Source organism: Coloeus monedula (assembly GCF_965178545.1).
Source record: "Coloeus monedula genome assembly, chromosome: 1".
In the NCBI taxonomy this organism is placed as follows: Eukaryota; Metazoa; Chordata; class Aves; order Passeriformes; family Corvidae; genus Coloeus; species Coloeus monedula.
This window is the reverse complement of record NC_138781.1, coordinates 83,120,989-83,141,318: the sequence shown is the minus strand read 5'-3', so window position 1 is coordinate 83,141,318 and position 20,330 is coordinate 83,120,989. Positions and strand designations below refer to the sequence as shown.

The 20,330-nt window shown below is 42.6% G+C and overlaps 1 protein-coding gene across 1 annotated transcript in view; it reads left to right on the top strand.

The window, feature by feature from the left end:
• FBXL7 (F-box and leucine rich repeat protein 7) overlaps positions 1-1,027 on the top strand; it is a 176,235-nt gene extending 175,208 nt beyond the window's left edge. Inside the window, exon 4 of the mRNA XM_082278735.1 lies at positions 207-1,027. Within this exon, the coding sequence (XP_082134861.1) occupies positions 207-943 (737 nt within the window). The 3' untranslated portion in view covers positions 944-1,027. The remainder of the gene's footprint in view (positions 1-206) is intronic.
• The last annotated feature ends 19,303 nt before the right edge of the window (positions 1,028-20,330 follow it).

The window sequence follows — 20,330 nt, the reverse complement described above, 5'->3', positions numbered from 1 at the left end:
CTCGCTGACTTCACTGGAGTTTATTATTTCCTCTGGTGTGGGGACTCAGCACAGCCAGTCAAGAGTAGTCAGTCAGGATGATTCCACTCTTGCAACATGAAGATACCTTCATCACGTCCCGCACACCATTCCACAGCCAGCTTTCTGGTCCTGCTGTGAGATTTGTTTTTACTGCTTGCTTAAACTCACTGTGTTTCTCCACTTAGGCTGCTCCAAAGTAACGTGCATCAGTCTGACTCGCGAAGCCTCCATCAAGCTGTCTCCCTTGCACGGGAAGCAGATCTCCATCCGCTACTTGGACATGACAGACTGCTTTGTCCTGGAGGACGAGGGACTGCACACCATTGCCGCCCACTGCACCCAGCTGACCCACCTGTACCTGCGCCGCTGCGTCCGCATCACCGACGAGGGTCTGCGCTACCTGATGATTTACTGCACATCCGTTAAGGAACTGAGCGTGAGCGACTGCCGCTTCGTCAGCGACTTCGGCATGCGGGAGATCGCCAAGCTGGAGTCGCGCCTCCGATACCTGAGCATCGCTCACTGCGGCCGCATCACGGACGTGGGCATCCGATACATAGCCAAGTACTGCAGCAAGCTGCGCTACCTCAACGCGCGGGGCTGCGAGGGCATCACGGACCACGGCGTGGAGTACCTCGCCAAAAATTGCACAAAACTCAAATCGCTAGACATCGGCAAGTGCCCTCTGGTCTCAGACACCGGCCTGGAGTTTTTAGCCCTCAACTGCTTCAACCTGAAGCGCCTGAGCCTGAAATCCTGCGAGAGCATCACTGGGCAGGGCCTGCAGATTGTAGCTGCCAACTGTTTTGACCTGCAGATGTTGAACGTGCAGGACTGCGAAGTCTCTGTGGATGCTCTGCGATTTGTTAAACGACATTGCAAGCGCTGTATTATAGAGCACACCAACCCTGCTTTCTTCTAAAGGGACACCCCACACCTGTCATTGCAATGCAGTATTAAAAACACTGATGTATAAACACATGCTCCCATATTCAGTAATGCTGTCTTTTCTGTCGCTCACGGGAGTCAGCTTTTCTTGTACCTTGTGGGTGAGGGGGTTTTCTAGAGGACTATTTTGTTTGCTTTTTGTATGATCACTTTTTAAGGTGCCGTGGGTCTCTGTGGAGAGGCTGCCTTAATGCGAAAGCAATGAGTGCTCAGCATCCCTGATGGGGTGTCATTTCCATAAGAGCCATATTCTTGTCCCAGGCTACAGTAGCTGCCTCCAAAGGAAATAGCACATAATCCCTCCTTTGGAAATGCTACTAAGCTGTGTCAAATACATCTGAATTCTAGCTGTGCTCATGAAACTGACTATGCAATATTTTATCTGTGTTCCCCAACTTTTTCCAATATGGCTGATAAAGCATCCTCTTGTCTCCACGTAGTTTCTCTTTGGTAGTCATCCATTGTAACCCCTCAGGAAATACTGGGTAATGTTCTTAAACATATTCATTTGAGGCAGAGTAAGACCTGCTGGCCATTGCTGAGCACTTCTGTGGAGTGAATCTGGAGATTGTGCCCATGCATGGATTCTCTTGGGAAGCCCACCTCCAGGTCACTACTTGCCTTCATTTATAAATTTGTCCTCTCCTGCATGTGTAGTACCACCCTCTGGTAGTAGATAGGGACTTCTGGCTCTGATAAGCAGTGACGTATTCACGTGAGTGAAGGAGAACAAATGGGATATTGGTGGCCTGGCAAAAGGAAAAGCCAGCAAACCAGCCTGAGGAGGTGCTGTAATTCTGCTACAAGCTGAGATAGTACTGTAGGACAGCGGGAAGGCTCTGAGATGTTGTGGAGCAGCTTGCACGGGGCAGTCCAAGTTGCTGTGCTGCACGGCTGTCACCAGAAATTCTGGCTTTGTCCCTTTGCTGTACCTTTTCAGCAGCTGTGGCACCACTGCAGTGGATGTTCCCTGAGCAAACCAGGCACATGCGTTGAGGCAAAGTCAGTATGTGCCTTAATACACTTGGAAACCTGACCCTCTTCTGTGGCCTTCCAGTTCAAAGGATAGATGGCTGATCTCAAAACTTCAAAGACATTAGCCTGATGTTAGATAGCACCCCTGGGGACAGAGGGGCTTGGAGTGTTACTCACATTAGATTTCAATTTTTTGAGACTTCGGCTGTGTGTCTTTCCTTAGGCTGGAGATACAGCTGTGTTCAACAAAGAAGTAAACACCAGTGTTGCCCTGTGACACTGGGAGCTCCTGGTGCTCTCATGGTCACTCTTGCTCTTGTATGAGCAGGAGTGTTTTGGAAGTCCCCCATCTCATTGGCTCCTTCCCCAGAGTGTGTGGTTGATTCATGGTTACTTTCTTCTCAATTTTCTGGCAGCTGTTTCTCTGTATTTTCACATGCAATGCTCAATGAAAGCCAGACATGTGAGGGGTGATGATATTTTCAGGCAGGCCCCCTGTGCCTGACTGACAGGTGAATTCATACGTTCATCTCAAACGCTGTAAGTGGCTCATAAGAAGGGAAGCACTGTGTCTGGTTTCCATAAGCAGTAGTTCCATCATCTCCAGACAATACTAATAAAGTCAGTGGTATGAGGTGAAAATCAATATGCTCAAGAAAAACATGTAACTGCCGAGGAAATACTTATAACAATGCTCTCTCAAATCGCAAAACAAAAAAAATAAAATAAAAGGGCAATGGTTTGGACATGTCCCTGGAGAGGAAACTTGTCCTGCTGCTGCAAAAATTCCTGCAACTTATGTACGTTCCTCCAATTTTGAATTTTTTAATATACAGGATGGCATCAGCTCTGAATTATAAATTAAATTATACTGAAGCGAAGAGGGCCATGGAAAATGAATTTTTCATTGCTACTGTTACTGGTCAGTGACTAATAGGGGGTGATGCCATCCCTTGGACAGTTAATTTCATTTGGGTTTTCCTTTCCATATTTTTAAAATAAGAGATTCTTCTCCAGCAAGTAATACAGTATATTTTATCTGAGCCAGCTATACTCTCTGTTTATCCTTTATCTAAAAATGGCCTCAAGCAATTTAAATGTTGAGCCCTGAGGATGGTGGGATTTTGAGCCATTTGCACTCGTGAAATATAAGGCCTCACTAGTAACATTTAATTGTTTATTGAAATAATAATAAAAAAAAAGCTACTTTTCTGGCTATGTAAAATGGAGTGAATAGTGCTACATGGTTTTTTAAAGTTTTTAATGTTTAAATTGGCCTGTACTGTACAAATCTCACTATAAAGCCTTAATTTGCTACCAAGAAATAAAGCAATATATTGGTAACTGATGAGCATGCAGCATCATTTGCACTAACTGATTAACTGCTAGTGAAAAAAGAAAAGATTAAATACTTGCAGAACTTGAAAAGTAGGTAGGTGATTGAGCATATCAGCCCATTAGGTAGGTGGATGACTATATTAAAAGAGGGAAAAAATTTATTATGGATTATGACCTCGCCTATCTCTCTCTTTAAAATTTGATTTTCCTCATGTGGTTCTTCTTGACCCTGAAACATAATCAGAAGCTGGAAGTGTAAGTAAAAGGAAAAACAACATATAAAAAGCACATGTGTAAAAATTTCAGGAGGGTCTCTGCATTGGTTTAAAGGCATGTTAACATATTTAAAGGGAAAAGTAAAATGGAACGACTGAAAGGGTAGAGCCCTTACTGGAGCACTGCTGCCTTTTGAAAGCTCTAAAAATCCTACTCTGGGGGGCACTGGTGGAAAGTTAATAAAGGTAATTTTTCTAAGCCAAATGTTTTTAAGTACATAGTCTTACATGATCTGAGTTGGTACTCTGAGACTGCTACTTACTTCAAGAAAATTTGAACTTATTGATACAGCTTGCCTGATTTGGCTTTTAACCTTTTTCCTATGTCTACTTCCAAAATGACAGAACCAAAAAAGAAACTGAAATAGTGCATGTGGAGCTGAGTTTGCTGGAAAGGTTGCAATGTGTGACTGATGTGTCTTATAGTTTAGGGTTAGCAAAGACTATAAATTTTCTGAGTGAAAACATAGGTGATTCTTGAACCATAAAATTCAGGCTCACGCATTGAGGCTTCTTCTGCTCTGCAACAGCATATGGTGATCTCATCAAAGAAAAGCAGCAAAGAATCACATCAGTCAGACTGGCATGTTGTTTACGTCTCTGGAATCATTTGTGTCCTCTAGAGAGGGGTCTCTTAGAAAAGGCACATCTAAACTACCATGCACTGTGATTATAGCCAAAACTCAGCATCCAGGTATTCATCCTTCCCTTGGCTTTTGTAAAAAGTGGAACTGTATTTTTCCTGTTAGCAGCATGAAACTGATGAGAAGTGCAACACTTTTGCCTCTTTGAGCTGTGCTCATCTGGCTTCCTACAGAATGCAAAACAGCTTCTGTTGGATGTCTTGAACTCAGAACTGTGGTCCAGACGGAAACCTTCAGTAGTGGCTTTATGTGGTTTCTCAAAACTTCTAGACTTTGAACTGAAAAATTAAAAAGCTAGTAAAATATCTAATTTTAGCACTAGGCTTGAAGCAGGTCCAAACTCTTATTAAAAAGAAACACAGTAATTATTTGGACTGCAGGCTGGCCACCCCTCAGCTGCCAGTGTTAGTTTAGAGGGGAAAAGTTCTCTGACAGAGTTGGTGCGTGGCTCCTCTTCCCCAAGCTTTTCCCAGGAAAGTTACCTACCCTCAGTTTTTTATAATTTTGTCAGTTTAGCTATTCATGCTGAAACTTCCCATGCTGGGCTTTGAAAATGTTAGTTGAAATGGTTCATCTGGTTCTGTAAATAAAGCTGGAGGAAATGTCATTTTGCTCATGTTAAACTCCAGGTGACCTTTCCTTTGAAAACGGTCCATTGCTCTTCATCTCCTCAAAGGCCTTCAGAGTGAAAGTGTGAGCCTTGCCAGGAGGTCAGCTTTGAGACAACGTGTCCTCCTATCTCCCAGTAAGTTTCACCTAAATTTGCCTACATTACATGTCTTTACGTTACATCCAACTCTGTGACCAGGGAGAAAAGGGACATGCTTAGATCTTTTGGAGCTTGTAGTCTGGCAAGGCTGAGATTTGGCAAAGCTAAGAGGCGTTTATCACTCTAGCAGTGTGAAGGAGGAAATGACCTGAATTATATAGAAGCTGCCTGGAAAGTCAGGGCAGGCTTGAATGATGGGGTTTTGAGAACGGGGACAAGAAGGATGAAGATTTCCTGGGCAAGGGGGACTGGGACTGAGATGATAAGAGATTGAATGATTTTAAGCAAAGAAACTGGAACTGGGGTTAAGAGAGGTGGGTTTGTATGACTGGCTGAGCAGGGAGAGTTGGGCCAGAGGAGGTAAATACTGAAGAATGAAGTTTGGGGTAGGAACAGAAACATGAAGAAAGTTAATTGAACTTTATTTAAATACAGTACACTCCCTTGGCACAGGCTCTGAGAAAGGCTGACAAAGTGTTTCAGTGAGGATGCCTCAAGTTTGAAACCAAAAATAAAGTAGTAATTTTGCATTTAATGTATCCAATATTTACCTTTATATATATTTATATATTTTGTGAGGTTGGAAGGTCTTTACCAGCAGAAATCTATAGCTTTACCAGTATATGAAGGGGTGAGAGATTGTCAGCCCCAGTGTCTTTTTCCTGCCTTTTCACCTTTGTGTGAGGTAGCCTGGTGAGAAGAACAAGGCAAGGCAGCTTTGTAAGGTCTGTTCTTCTTTGGCATTGCATTTCAGCAACACCAGCTGCTCAGCTTTGCTGAGGTGCAGCCACCTTAGTGTGGAGCCAGACTCGAGCCATTTTTGAGGACTGTTAAAGGGCATAATAATCATAGGTTCAAGTTCCTGCCACCAGTAGACATCAGAATTCAAACTTAGCCTAACAAAAATACATTTAACTGAACAGCATTACTGCATGCTGTTAAACAGATTAAATCAGTTTTCTTCGTAAAATAGCTAAGGGCTGCTTATTTTCATGCACCCTGCTGTACACATTCAGAGCAGGTTTTTCCTCCATCTTTGTCTTCTGTGTAAACTGGATAGAAACATCAGGTAATTTTTGCCTTGTCCTCTGGATGATCATAGAGGCACAACTGAGATTTAAAGGAGTCAGTGGAAATCTTTTCCAAGTAGCCTCTGCTAATGCAAATTTCAAAAATATTATGAGTGCAACAATCCAGTTGGCCATAGATACGTCAGATTAAGCCAATATAAAAGTTACTAAACAGGCAACAGAGTAAGAACCAGAGGAAGAAGCAGGGGAACCAGAAGAAGGGATCTTTCAAAACAAGTAACCCCCCCAAGCTTTTATAAGTGACCCTGGCACTTTGAATGCAGAACCAAAGTCTTAGCCATTCCTTCTAGCACTAAAGCTACTGTGTTCTTTGGGTTAAAATAGATTCATTTTCCTTTGTTTTTTAAGAAAACATTGCATGTTGTAGCCTGAAGCTCACATAAATGGTAGACATGGAAAAAGTCATCTTGCAAAGAGGAGAAAGAATGCGAAGAGGGATCTGTGCCAAAAGGAATGAATGTTTTTAACAGTTTCATGTTTCATTGTCTATCTTTGATGGCTCTTAAAATACTTTTTTTAAAACAAGTAAATGGCTATTCTTGAGATGTTTTGTTACTTCTTCAATATTGTTGCCTCAGCAGACAGACATCAGAGCTTTAGAAAAACTGAATTTCTAGGTATGAAAAATAAGTGTAGCTAATGTATCATTTATAATTTAATTTAATTTAACCCTTATCAAGTTTTTTCATGTCTTAATCACTTGTTCTATAAAGGATATATCCCAAGCCTTTATCAGGACAACTGGAAAAATATTTATAAATACTTATATCAAATTCTGTTTTTCTGACACCCCAATTTTGCCCTAGTTGTCTGTTCCTGGTCTATTGTATGCTGTGAAAGTACTTTCAAAAACTTTCAAGAAAATACTTTTCTGCCCCAAAGAGTTACATAAGTTCCTCCGACAGTCTGAGGTATTCCACCTCCATAGTCACAGGTAATGCAAATGATGGATGTCTCAGTATTAATAGGATGAGTAAGGCCATCTACTTGGCAGACAATCCAGGTGATTAACTGAGGGGATTGACTACAAGTTGCTCAGTGGCCAAATCTTGCTGATGTATCTCAGTGTAGGTGGGAAGTCCATGCATGAATGTCAGTAAATATGATGCTTTCTGATGCTTTTTATTATGGGGATATGTAGAATTACAAGGTGAATCAGCTGGGGGAAAGTGGTCTGCATAATCAAACCATTAAATCCTCTTTGTTGAAGTAGTGTAGTAGAAAATCAGGTATGCGTCTATCATGTTGTATATGGTCAGGTCATACCTCGGTGACACGGCGGGGGCAGCACCACTGGGGTTTTTTCTCTCTGGCGTTGTGGCCAGTCGGGAGGGGCTCTGAAGTGCCCTGAGGCAGGCCGGGCCTCATGTCAGGTGTTTGGCACAGGGGGCACCGCAATCTCATTCATTAAATGCTGGACTCCAAAAGGAAAGTCTGCTTGGTGGGGTATCCATACTGCAGAGACTGTTGGAGCCCTGTCATAAACGCAGGATAGAAACGGGAGCTCCTTCTAGAAATGTGCATTCTGCAGAAGGGGCTTTCCTGGCATCCAGCCCGGGCAGATTTGTCTCCAAAGAGTTTCCACAGTGCAGAGGCTGCTCAGAAGCAGCAAAGGGAGCTGTGACAAGGCCGAGGTGACCATGTCCTGGTAAGCTGAGGGGAGGTTGTTGAAGATGCAACAGAGGGACATGTTAAGAGAGACTCTAGGCTCTTTATTTTTGTAAAATGAGGTGGGAAGGGTGGGTTTTTGTTGGTTTGGGTTTTTTTAAGTAGTGGCCTTTTAGAGTTGCTTGGTATTTACCCTTTGTAAGGGAACCTCATCCAAAAACACTGAGACTGGCTTATCTTCAGATCAGAGGGGTGTCTGATTTCTGAACATCGGTCTACTTTTTTTTGTAAGGCAAATTGATGAAGACACAAGACAGCCTTGCAGCCTGAACTTCGGAGTTCATAAATCTCTGGCTGGTTAAATTTGAGAGCATGACAGAGCAGCCTTCCCTTTTCCTGCCAAAAAATAAGAAAAAGCAAGGGATAATTGCATCAAAATTCCCAATAAAGAGAGCAAAGGAATTCAGGGCTGAAAGCTGAACTACGAGTGGTAATGTGTAATCTCTTGCTTATAAATGATTTTCTCCTGTGGGAGTCAAATGTGGTACTGTGAAGCTGGAGGGTAAATTGAAGTTATCATAAAGATTACATGTAGTGAGCACATGGATAAATGAGGTTGTAAGGAAAAACCAACACAGCTTTTCTACAAGAAATCCAAAGGATCAATAAATAAAAGGGGGACCTGTTAGGCTGGGGTGGTGAGGGCACCAAAAAAGTTTTGAGAATGGCTTCTGTATCTGGCATCACAGTGTGGGCTAGGATGCTTTGTCTGGAAAAGAGTTAACTATGGTGAGACATGACACGCATGACAAAGGTCATGTTATCATGGATGGCTTCATGGATGAAGGCACAGAATGTTTACCATGACTAATAGTGGGGGAAAAAGAGAGTTTGGGGCATCAAGTGAAAACAGTAAGTAACAGATCCATGGCAAATTAGAGTAGTTCTTTGTTTGCCATGTGTTAAAGCTTTAGACCCCTGCCACGGGGTGTTGTGGATGCTAAATGTTCACATCATTTAAGAAGGGCTTAGACAAGTTTGTGGAGGAAAAACATGTATGCAGCTATTAAATACAACAGACAACCTCTGGCTCAGGAAATGCCTGAGGCACCAAGTCTTGGAGCCTGGCAGGCTATGCTGGGAAAATACGCTTGCTCTGTTCTTGTGCTTCTCTCTGGTGTGTGTCTGGTTTTGGCTACAGTCAGACAGACGGTTCAGCTACATGGACCTTTTTGTCAGCAGTTGTTTTCATATTTTTGTATTTGTCTCAGCAAATCCGTGACACAGAGCACATGCTCATTTCTTGCTTGCAATGCCCTTATTCAGAGTTGCTCAAGGTTCTCCAAATCAAATATTTTCATCACCCTCTTTTCTGAAATCCTTGTGCTTCAGACTGGAAAACCCAATGTACTCAGGAGCTAACATTCTCATCCATTGACTCTCATGGGAGTAGGCACTTGAAATTTTGCTGGGGGCTTGGTGCCCTGCATATTTAAGCCCTATTGCTGCAGGCTGCAATGCAAGCATGTCTGTATTTGGAAGAGAGAGCAGGGGAAGGAGAACATTTTGTGCTCTTTCCATCTCCTGCACTTTGGGAAGCTGGTCACAGAGACATTGATTTTCCAGGTCTCTCTCACTCCTCTCATCTACAGGGGGAATTTTGGAAATCAAAAAACCTCTTGATTTCTTTAAGACTGCATCTTTGTAATCAAGACCAGAATTTGCCTGGAGCCTCTGCTCTGTCAGACAAGTTTAAGCATCTCTGCTTCCCTTTATTAATTTTTAGCAAGGCCTGCCATGTGTCAGACACAAGCAGCTGTATAAGGGCAGTTGACCGCTCAGCTCAGTCAGGTCAAACTGGCTGTGATGTTTGGCATCAGAATTGAATCCCCCTTAGATGCCTAGAAGGCAGGATACAACTAGTGAATATACACTTGACAGAAACTGTACTGTCACCAAGTGCCAGTCCTTATGTGTTTCCCAAACTCATCTGGAGGATGCAGAAATTATCTCCAAATCAGCAACACAGAGTCCTTTCTCTGCTCCTTCAAACCCTTTGCCTACTTCTGGCCCTCGGCCCACGCAAATATCCAAACACAGTGAGGAATATAAATACAGCAAGGGTCTCAGCTTTCATAATGTGACTAAGTTGTTTTGATTTAAGAGTCCTCATCTTGCCAAGATTGGAAAAAATTAGTCCATTCTCCTCATGGCTGAATGTCAAGGTACACCCAGGTTTTCAGACAAATGCCCCAAATGTGCCCATGTAGATGCACAACTGAACTAAGACCTGAGTGTTGGAGAACTTAACTCTTTCTTTAATAATTTTTTTAGGGAAACATGGAGACAAATAGGAAACTATGGCAGTATGAGAGGATCAAGTCTTTGCTTTGAACAAGGATTGAAGTCACCCATGGTAAACCAAGAAAAAGAAAAAAAGTCCATACAGAATTATTGTGCTGACCTTGGAGTACTGAGACATTGTTTGCAACACTCCTGGGCTTCACCTAATTTTCTCCACAGAATTTGCCTACAGGGTGGCAATACTTCATGTGTTTAAGAGCTTTGCTTAATTTGCCCATTTAGTCCACAATGCATGAAGAAAAGGTAGAACTAATACCAGTGATATTTAAATACATCCTGATTCTTCTCTAAGGTCATCAATAGCTGCTTCTTTTTGTGTAATCTCAGCCTGCCTTTCTTTTTTCATAAGGTGTTCTGCCAGTAATACCCTTACAGATTAATGTAAATGTAGACTCATACTGGGGAAAATCCTATCAGTGTAGAGCAGCTGTTTGCAGAAAGACTTGTCACTGTGAAGCAACCTACACATTTGTGGATCCGTGACACGTTTGCAGGCTTACATTCATTCCTTGTTTACATTCATTAAGGCCAAAGTTTTGGGAAAAGTGTTACACCAAAGGCTCAATTTAGCTGGCAAAACAGATGTATTGGATGCCATTAGAGATGCACAAGGGTATCTGAGACATCCACAGAAGGCTGGTCGGGGTGACAGTCCCTGAGGAAGACTTGTGCCCTTTTGCACTGGCAGAGGGAGGCCAGGCAGATGCCATCGGCCATCTCAAATGCCTTTAGTTGCCCTTCCTTGGGGAAACATGCATCCAAAACTTCTTGGGAAAATGTCTGTGGTTAAGGTCAGACAGGCTGGGCCACAAACACACAAAAGATAAACCACAAATGGTTGACTATGGAGGCAGGCATAGAAATTACTGTCATGTGAGGATATGATCATTTTGTAATGCTGCCTGCCACAATTTTTGTGCAAATATTTATTCTTGAAGAAAAGACAGTTTGAGCTTCCTTTTCAAAACAAAAATGTTTCTGATGTTTAAAAATAAAAGAATAAGAAAAAATTTGAGACATATTAGCTCTTACTGCCTGGCCTTTGCTGCAGGTCTCTGGGATTTGAAAGGTGAAGTCATCTCAAGCTGTGGCACTGGTTTCATCCCCAGCTGAAGGAGCAGGGACGTAGAGTCACAGTCTACGAATCACTGAGAACATCCTAATACCCGACATAGTTGTGAGGTTATAACCCTACTCTGCTTTTGGTTCTGCCCTTTAGCTGATGAAGAAACAGCCCCTCATGCTGGGCCCCAGGGCTGCAGGAAGCAGCACAGCAGCAGCCTGACTCTGCAGTTACAGCCGGGCTCCTCCCCAGCCCCGTGCAGGGCGTGGTGTGCAGCTCCATGTGCCCTGCCACAGGTGCTGCGAGGGGTGGGGCGTCAGGCAACACCTGCAGGGCTTGTCCCAGAGCCTGGTGTGGGATAGCCCTACCTCATCCCATAGCTGGGGACCTCCACATGGCGAACTGCCTGTCCCCTCCTTCTTCCCTCTCCTCCCTTGCACATCCCAGGTGAGCGGCGATCAGAGGAGGGAGGGATGAAGACCTGAAGCCCAGCTGAGTTCTAGAAGCAGGGACTGCAGTGCAGGTTCCAGCAGCTGCATAACATATGTTTGCAGCACGCTCATACCTTTAAGGGGTTGCAAGTGTTATCCTGGGTTTCTTTTCCTGCATGATGTTCTACGAGGTGATGGCAATTTACACTGCTGCCTGTTTTTCAGTACTAAATAATTTGCTATTAAGTAGTCTCTTTGTTCTCTCTGTTGTTTGTTCCCTAGCTGTTTTTGCTTTGTTGGTTTTTTCCCTACCTCATTTTCCCAGATTCTGTGGTGGCTTTTATACCCTACCTGCTTCATTTTGATTTAAAGTCAAAATATTTTTTCTCTACCTAGGAGATGCCCTGAAGGTCTCTCAGAAATCCTTTGATTTTTCTTTTTATTTTTTTCTTTTTAAATTCTTGACTAAAAAGGCCCAACTAGGAAGATTTTACTGTAAAGAATTAACTGCATGTATAAAAGAGGAGCAAGAGCCTTGCTTTCCATGATTTCAGACTATTAAATGCTGAAAGCTATCCCCCAAATGTTATCCCCCACATGATTTTTTTTTTTTTTCTGGTAGCTAAAACAGTTGATAAATCCTTTGCAAGTAAGGCTGGTTTGTGTGGAAAAATCTGGCAGCTGATGACAGCATGAACTTAATTTACTTTTGTGCATGAATGTTTTACTGCAGAAGAGTCATCCTGGATCATTACCCAAGTTGAACAATTCATGTGAAAATGATAAATGTTTCTGCTGACTTGCAGTGTTTGGGATACCAGTTGAAGGCAGTATCAGCTCTCCTTGCTAACCAACACTGCCTATTAAATAAGAGGCAGGAATGCCTTTTCTATCTTCATACTGTGCAGAAAGATTGTCCTGGTTTATTTTGTAAGAAGAAGGTGTTAATGGGTTTATTCTGCAGAGAAAATTTCCCATCTCTCCTTCTTCATCCTTTCTAATAAGGTTAAATTCTCTTAATGAAAAAAGTGGTTAAATTTATATTTTGCTTAAGTAGTAGATATTAGCCTAAATAAAGCCCCATATTGTCACAACGGTGTTGGGTTAAAAGCTATGGTACATCTACAAGTCTATTCTCATACTGGGAAGTTTAAGTCAGTAGGAAATATAATATCAGCTATGAAAAGATACTTTATATTCAAAATACTGAATTATACAAGTGCCAAATAGCAAATATAATGGATATAAGACGAATTCTGGTTGCATGGCTCCTAAGTGTTTATGGTAATTTTGACAATTAGAGTAGATTCTTCATATTTCTTTTATCTTGCAAAATTGATCTGAGGACCTTCTGCTGCCTGTGTCTTGCTGAGAAAGGCAGTGCCTCCTGAGGGCAAGGAAGACTTCTCCCAAAGACCTGCTGTCTGGAGATTGGTCCTTGAGCAGATCCTTGCAGTCTGAACAACTGTCCCTCTGCTGCAGATGGCATACGGTGGTTTACTGGAATTCTTCAGCTTTTCAAGGAAAGGACTACCTGGATTTTGTCAGATTCGCTCAAGACAAGGTTTGAGTGAGAACCTGGGAGGGTTAGTTCCAAACTGATAAAGTTTGTGGGTCTGTAACATAAATAACTAAACATTTTTGAAGTATCACATGAAGTTTTACAGTTGTGGGGGCTCGTACTTCACTGCTCACCCAGCGTGAAAGCAGCACATTCAGTACATGCATTTATCTTCATCGTGTTTTCTGAGTAGTGACATTACCTAATGTCACCACTCTGGATTTTCCTGGAATGTTCTTGTGTTCCCTCATAGCCTGACATGATTCAGAATACTGAGGACTCTCTTGTACTGAGACATGTAGTTATTTCTTGGCCTACCATTATTGATAACATCTGTCTCAGTACTATAATCTAGTTCTCTGCTGCACTGGCAGCCAAGAAATGTGGTGATTTGGGATCAAAAATATTGCTGGGTTTGTTCTTGAATTTTTTTTTTTTCAGATGAAACTATTTAATTCCCCATGAATTGTGAAATTAGGTCAGTTTCACTGTCACAGAACCAAAATATTTTCAAAATGATTTTAAAACTTTTTTTAAATGCTGAAGTTTTCATTTTGGCTTGGATAAAACCTGCGTTATGTTTCCTCCCTTCCAAGTCTGACCTGTCTCCTGACCAGCCTGACCAGCTTCCCTCCAAAAATGTCTCCATTCACTCTTTGAACAAAACCACTTAAAAACAATTCAATGAAATTATGTCAGCTTCCAAGTAAAACATTGGAGATCATCAGCATGTATCACTTTACAGGGTTTAGTGTGATTTATTTGGATGTATAGCTCTACTCTGTGAGCACTTTTAAAATTTGTTTTTTTCCTAATTGAGGATAAAACAAAATTTGAAACTTAGAGTGTTTTAGGGAAAAATTTCATTTGCAGATTTGTGTTGGCTTTTTCCAGCAATCATGGCTTGCTGTGCTCAACCACTCGGTTTTCCTTCTTGCATGAATGGCATAAACACCCCACTCCTCTCACCTGGGCAAGCACAGAATTATCCATAAATGAGTCTTGCAGGATTTTCAGGGGCTAATTACAGGCAACGATAGGAAAGGGGATCAAACCACCGTCAGATTTTACGGGTTCCTGCAGAATGGGATATTTTCCTGGAAAAAAGGAAACTAAAAACAACCAAACAAAACCCCCAACAAAGAGAGTTACTTGACAACTCTGCTTTCATACTTCTTTCCAATTCCCTCTGTGTTCCTGACCCCCTGTTAGGCTAGTACTGAGCTACCCTCTCTATAATTCCCCACCATCCTGGCTTGTCCTGGAATTGGCTAATAAAACCAGCTCATTTAATGCAAATGTCCCGGAGTGAAAATAAAATCCCAGTCGGATAAAACCGAGAGAAGGAGCAGCTGAAACCCGCTTGTGCCGCAGCCCGGAATTCCCCGGGCCGGGGCTCAGCCAAGGAGCGGCTGCTCGCTGGGACAAGGGCTCCATCTGCGGGAAAGGACCCGCATGCATCCCTGCCCAGGGGATCTTACCTTCTCGCACAAAGAGGAAAGCCCTCAGGGTTTGTCTTTGTCCAAATGCACTGTGAATTATTATTGGGTTAAGACGTATTGCCTACAAAGCCCACGCAGGAAAACTAACTCTGAGTGCATGTTCCAGCAGTGAGCAGAGCAAGCCTGACTGCAGCAGTGATGCTGGTGGGGTAAGGATTTTCTTTTCTGTGATGTCAAGTTACAACATCTTTAGGGCTTGCCTGGAAGCTGTACCTATACAGGTTATCTGAGCATTTCATGTGTGAGAGTAATCTAGGAATGCTTCTGTTCTTGTTCTTTCTTTCCATCTGCATTCCCACTCTTCTTTTCTGTTTTTTAAAGTTTGCTGTAGCCATATATGCAAAGCCTGGGCATTTGGTGTGGTACCTGTGAGAAGGCACATGCTTTCTGTACATGACCCCTGCCATAGCTGAATCTGTTCCAACACCGCTTAGCAAAGGTGGCAGCTGTCATTCCTGGACAGTTTTATAATGGGAGAGCAGCTGAATGTCAATGCTCCTGGAAATGCCTAGCAGGATGAACATTTTCTCACAGCAATTCTTCATAACAATCCAGCAGGCAGCTCCCTGTTGCTTTTTTTTTTTACTACCTCATGCATTTTTTCTGTGAGCTGTCATCTTCTGAGTTAACATATGGCTATGTGCAAACCCTCTGTTCAGAAAAGGAGAAATGTAGCTCCCTGGTAGCTGGGGTACCTTCTGCCATTATGAAAACAATGTTGTTTTGTTTCTGGGGACAGAGACTTCCATTCCATAGCTGCTGTCTGTTATTTCTCTCATCAGCTAGTGAAGAGTCCCATCCATTACCGTTATTGTTGGATGGTCTCAATGGGATTTATTTTTTTCTGTAGAAGATCCAAGATCAGTTCCTTGTTGATAAAAGAGAGAACATTTTGTTCAAGATCCCCACACGTTCTGCATTTTGCAGTCTTTACAGGCTTTACAGGATACCCAGCTGGCTTGCAAAAATGATTCCTTTGAGCCTTAGAGGCAATGAATCCAGTGATCTCTTCACATGGAAATCCTCCTATAGCTTGGCAAACAGTTTAGTAGGAGCCCAAGGTCCATTGACTCTGGCTGAAACATGAAGCAGTCCTGTAATTTGCTCTGTCTCAGTCTGTGTAACCTTTTTGTCATAAAAACAACAAACCTATCAGGTCGGTGTCCATACAGCAACAGGCAACAAAATCCAGAGCTAGCACAACTGAATACACACAGAATGTCCACTTTTCAAACCACATCCTCTCGTAGCCAGTGCTGTGCCAGCTGAGTGGAGCCAGCCCTCAACACCCAGCAGACTTCCTGCCCCTGCCCCTTTCCTAGGAGGCTATGCCACTCCTCCTCCTCCAGTTCGTGGGGCAGGGTTCCACAAGTACATGGAGGGACCAAGCCAGGGTTTGCTCTGGGGGTTGTGTGAGGGGCTGCAGCACATCTTGAGTTTCCATCCAGATATTCCTCTGAGTGCATTTGGTGACTTACTCAAGAGATGGATACTGAAGAGAGGATTTCCAGGCCTTTGCTTCAACAGGATTTTTATTCCTTAAAGTAGATAATGTAATTCTACGAAAAATTTAAATGAAATCTTGGTAAGCAGCCATGGTCAATGTAAAATAAGTGGTAGCTTTTTACCTGAAGTATTAGCAGGAATCTCTTGTGCCTTAACAGCAATCCTTTTAACTCCATGGATTATTGCATCTAACCAAAAGATGTCTCCTAATTATTAACCACATGCAATTCACTCTGACTGTAATAGGAGAAGGTCTTTCCTTGCTAGAGCAGGTCAGTTTCTGAATTATACTGTGTATTCTTTTCTGGTTTGAGTTTTCTTATGAGACCCATCACAGAGAAGGTAGGAAATCCTTTTGCTGGTGTCCCTCTGTACAAATGACTGCTGGCTTCCCTTGTACAACGTCAAGGCTATCACCATCAGCAGCGTCACTGCACCATTTCCCCCTCAGTGTTACCGAAGTAAACATTTCCATAATAGGTATCCCGAAAGCCCTCTAGGGAAGGAAAGTATGTATTGTAATGTGGGAAGGTTTCCTTTGCTTGCTTTCAGCACTGTTAACGGGCATGTCCTTGCTGTGCTCTGACTAATTGCCCTGCTTTTAACGGGATTAGCACATTTAGCATTAGGCTGGCCAGCTGTCAAGCTAAGCTCAGTCACAGCAGACAAGCACTCATTGCCTTTGTGATTTTTCATCTCTAACTGATCATCCCAAGAAGATGTAAGGCCCAAGTCTTCCAGCCCTGTTTATTCAGGGCACAAAATATCTCATCCCCATGCAACTAATGGTACTGGCTCAATTAACCTAATGTGAAGAGGGCATTGCACAACAGAATTGAATAACTTTTTGCCTTTTAAAGAAAAAGTGGTATGCAATTTAGACAGTGGGCTTGCTTGTGCATCCAATATTCAATTACGTCTGACTCTAGAGGAGGAAACACCTATTGGACAAATTGGATGTCACTTTGCCTACTTCTGAAATGCAACAGGAATTGGGAATGCAGGGGAGAGGGGAAGGTCTTTGCATCATTATCTATTACTTCACTCTCACAATGGAGAGAGCAGACACTGCTGCCATCCAGAAGCATCATTTGGAAGAAAAGTAAAACTTAGCCTTCCCTCTTCTTGATGATGCAAAATGTGTCTTAACTGAGATAATCCTGCTGTGATTCGAGGAAGTCTAAATCCACATTAGGTTCCAGCCCCTCTATTATGCAGCAGCTTGGCACACATATGCTTTCCTTTACTTTATGGACCACCTCACCTGGTGCCACTTCTCTGTGTTGGCTTTATGGGGTTTGCCAGTGCCACTAATGATAGAATTCTTCTTTTCAGGCAAAATGACTGTGGAAAGATATCATGGTTTATTTAGGTTAGATTCTTTTTCAGATTTCAGGGATAAACCAATATGGGCATGTAAACTGGGAACCCAGTCCAGATTTCGTGAGGACCCCCTTAGTCATCAGGTAACTCGATCTGCTTGTAGACTGCAAAGCTTGAGCTTTGATTCAGAAATAACATTACTGAATGGAGCTCCTTTATGCTCCTGTCATTCTCCTGTCATCTGTAGCAAAACTCCTATTTACACTATCTAGAGCTCACATGTCTCTTTGAAACAGTTGGTTCATGGCAACAGGGAAGGAAGACCACAGCCCATCTCTTATCATATTGCCATCCATTGCTGCCTACTAGTTTGTCTCTTCCTCTACTGAAATGTGAGCTCTATTGGGACATATCAGTCTCTGACCAGTCTGCAAGAAAAAAGAATAGACTTCCAGTACCAGAACAACCATTACAGTCTATGTCTAATAATTTTGACTTCTAGAGATTCAGTGTAGGTAAGTTCAAACAGCCTAAAAAGCATAGCATAGTTGATGTAGCACAAGTATTTCACTTGTCCCAAAATAGCTGGTACACAGGTGCTTGGATTTTTCCAGTTGTTTCTTGGTAAATGTTGTTAAGATCCGAGTTCATTGCAACAAGGTCAACTGTTGCTCTCTCTGACAGTTACATGCTTTTTACTAAGTAAGCCTCATGGGAGCCTTTTCTGGGTTAAATAAGCCAGAGTTGTGCCCTGTCACTACTGAAATTCACTTTTTCCCTTTTTGGTATGTGCCACCATTCAGGGTTTTCAATCTTTTAGCTTCCTTCAAAACAATAGCCAGCTGGTGGATCTGCAGTGTGAACACTTGGGAAATTTTCACGAGATGCTTTTGTTCTTTTCTCATAATCAGGGTCTGGCTCTGAGTTCAGGGTCCTAGAGGTGGATCTCTGTATTTCCTTTTCCAGGTACTATCAAGGCTGATTAATCTAACTTGCAGATGAGACCAAGGAAAGGTTAGACTGTAAATGTCAATGGATTTGCCAGAAAAACCGTGGATGCCCCATCCCTGAGAGTGTTCAAGGCCAGGTTGGATGGGGCTCTGAGCAACCTAGTGAAAGGTGTCCCTGTCCATGGCAGTGGGGTTGGAACTAGGTGACCCTTAAGGTCCCTTCCAGCCCAAGCTAGTCTATGATTTTTTTTTTTTTTAATGAGTGGAAAAAAATATGTTATCATGGCATGCTTTTGCTGTGTGTGCTGTAGCATTCTCAGTGTTCTGGGTTAAGTAGCATTATTGATTGCTTTTGTATAACAGCAGCATCTCCAGTTTTAATTTTGCAGGGAAATTTCTCCATCACTGCTGATGCTGAGAGAGTAGGTGCAACATAAGTCCAAGACTAATAGCCCAGAGCAAGTGTGACTTCAGAGAAACCGAAGCAGAGGAGGAAAGGTTGCATAGAGGAGCCAAAGTGCTAATGTTTCTATGATTAATAATCACCTACTGCCTGTTCCACTTTACCAAATGCTACTGAAAATAATGATGTTCCTTCAGCATAATGAATTTCCCCCAGCTCATCTGAAAATCTCTTCATCTGGGTATCTTGGCTGACTTCCACTTTGGCTGAGTAGAACTGTTCCGTCATTGTGAAACCACTTGAGAATTTGAATTGAACAGGGCGAAAGGAAAAAACAAAAACCAGAAAGAGCAAATGGCAGCTCAGTTTGAAAGAGACTTCATGTAAACACAGAGGCCAAAGCTAGCCAAAGCTAAAATGCTATAGGGTCTAAAGTTTCTTTGTAAGATCTGGATGATCATTTTTTCAGAAATATATCTTTCTTTTATAAAGAAAGGTTCTATAAAAATGTCTGTGGTTTTGTCCTTACCAAATCAATCCCCAAAATCTTAATCACTGGCTTTTTTATTTCCTTTTAAAATTCCCTCTCAGTCGAGATGATGGCCGTTGAATGTGTGCATTAGAACCAGAGCTTCAATACACCCATGTGTTACTGTAAATGTTTTCCTCAAAACAGTAAATCTGTATTACTGAAATTCTGTATTACTGAATCTGCATATATTTTTCTACACTGTATCTTTATTTCTCAAATTAATTGTATTCAAGCCACCATAAAATTCTGGCTTTGTATTTAGTACAAGTTTAATATTATCCCGAAGGTTTCGAGTGAGGATGCCGCTATATTACATGACATTATATTACTTTTAGGTAGGCTTTAAAAGGCCCTGCTGAAGAGCAGAGGCTCCTTGTGATATGTTATATAAGGAGAGAGAGGAAGCTGTATATGTAAAGAAAAGGATCTAAGAATCTAAACTCTAAGTACATTAAAGGGTGAGAGGAATCCCAGTACAGAGGAGCAAAATGAGTGAAAAGTCCTCACTAAAGCCAGGGTGAAAGCCTGGGTTCCTGTTTGGCTCTGTCCCTTTCCACCAATAACTGTCTTTTCTGTGCTACCTTGGCCACTTACCAACTCAGCTGAAGAGACCTGGGCCCTTATCTGTGATTTCTTCAACTGGCTGATTCACACTGTCAGCTTGCTGGCCTGTGCATGGAGGGAGTGAGAGAATATTTGGGCATCCTTAGGCTTGAAGTCACTGATGGGGTAAGATAGCAGTCTGTCTACTGCCCGGGAGCTCAGTATGTCCCTCCTTGCAGAGCATGCCTGTCTCTGGCTGGTGGCAGTGCCCCAGTCAGATCCAGCAGCACCCTGAGGACTGGGCTTTGCATGCAGTCCCACTTCGGAGGAGCATCATCCTCACAGGCTGGTTTTGGGTTCACAGAGTGCAGCAGTGAAAGGATGCAGTGCTGCTGCTGAAGGGCAGCACAACAATGGGCCTGGGCAAGGGAGGGTACAACTTCTTTTTCCCAGAAATCTGGTTACAAGTAACTTTCCTTTTCC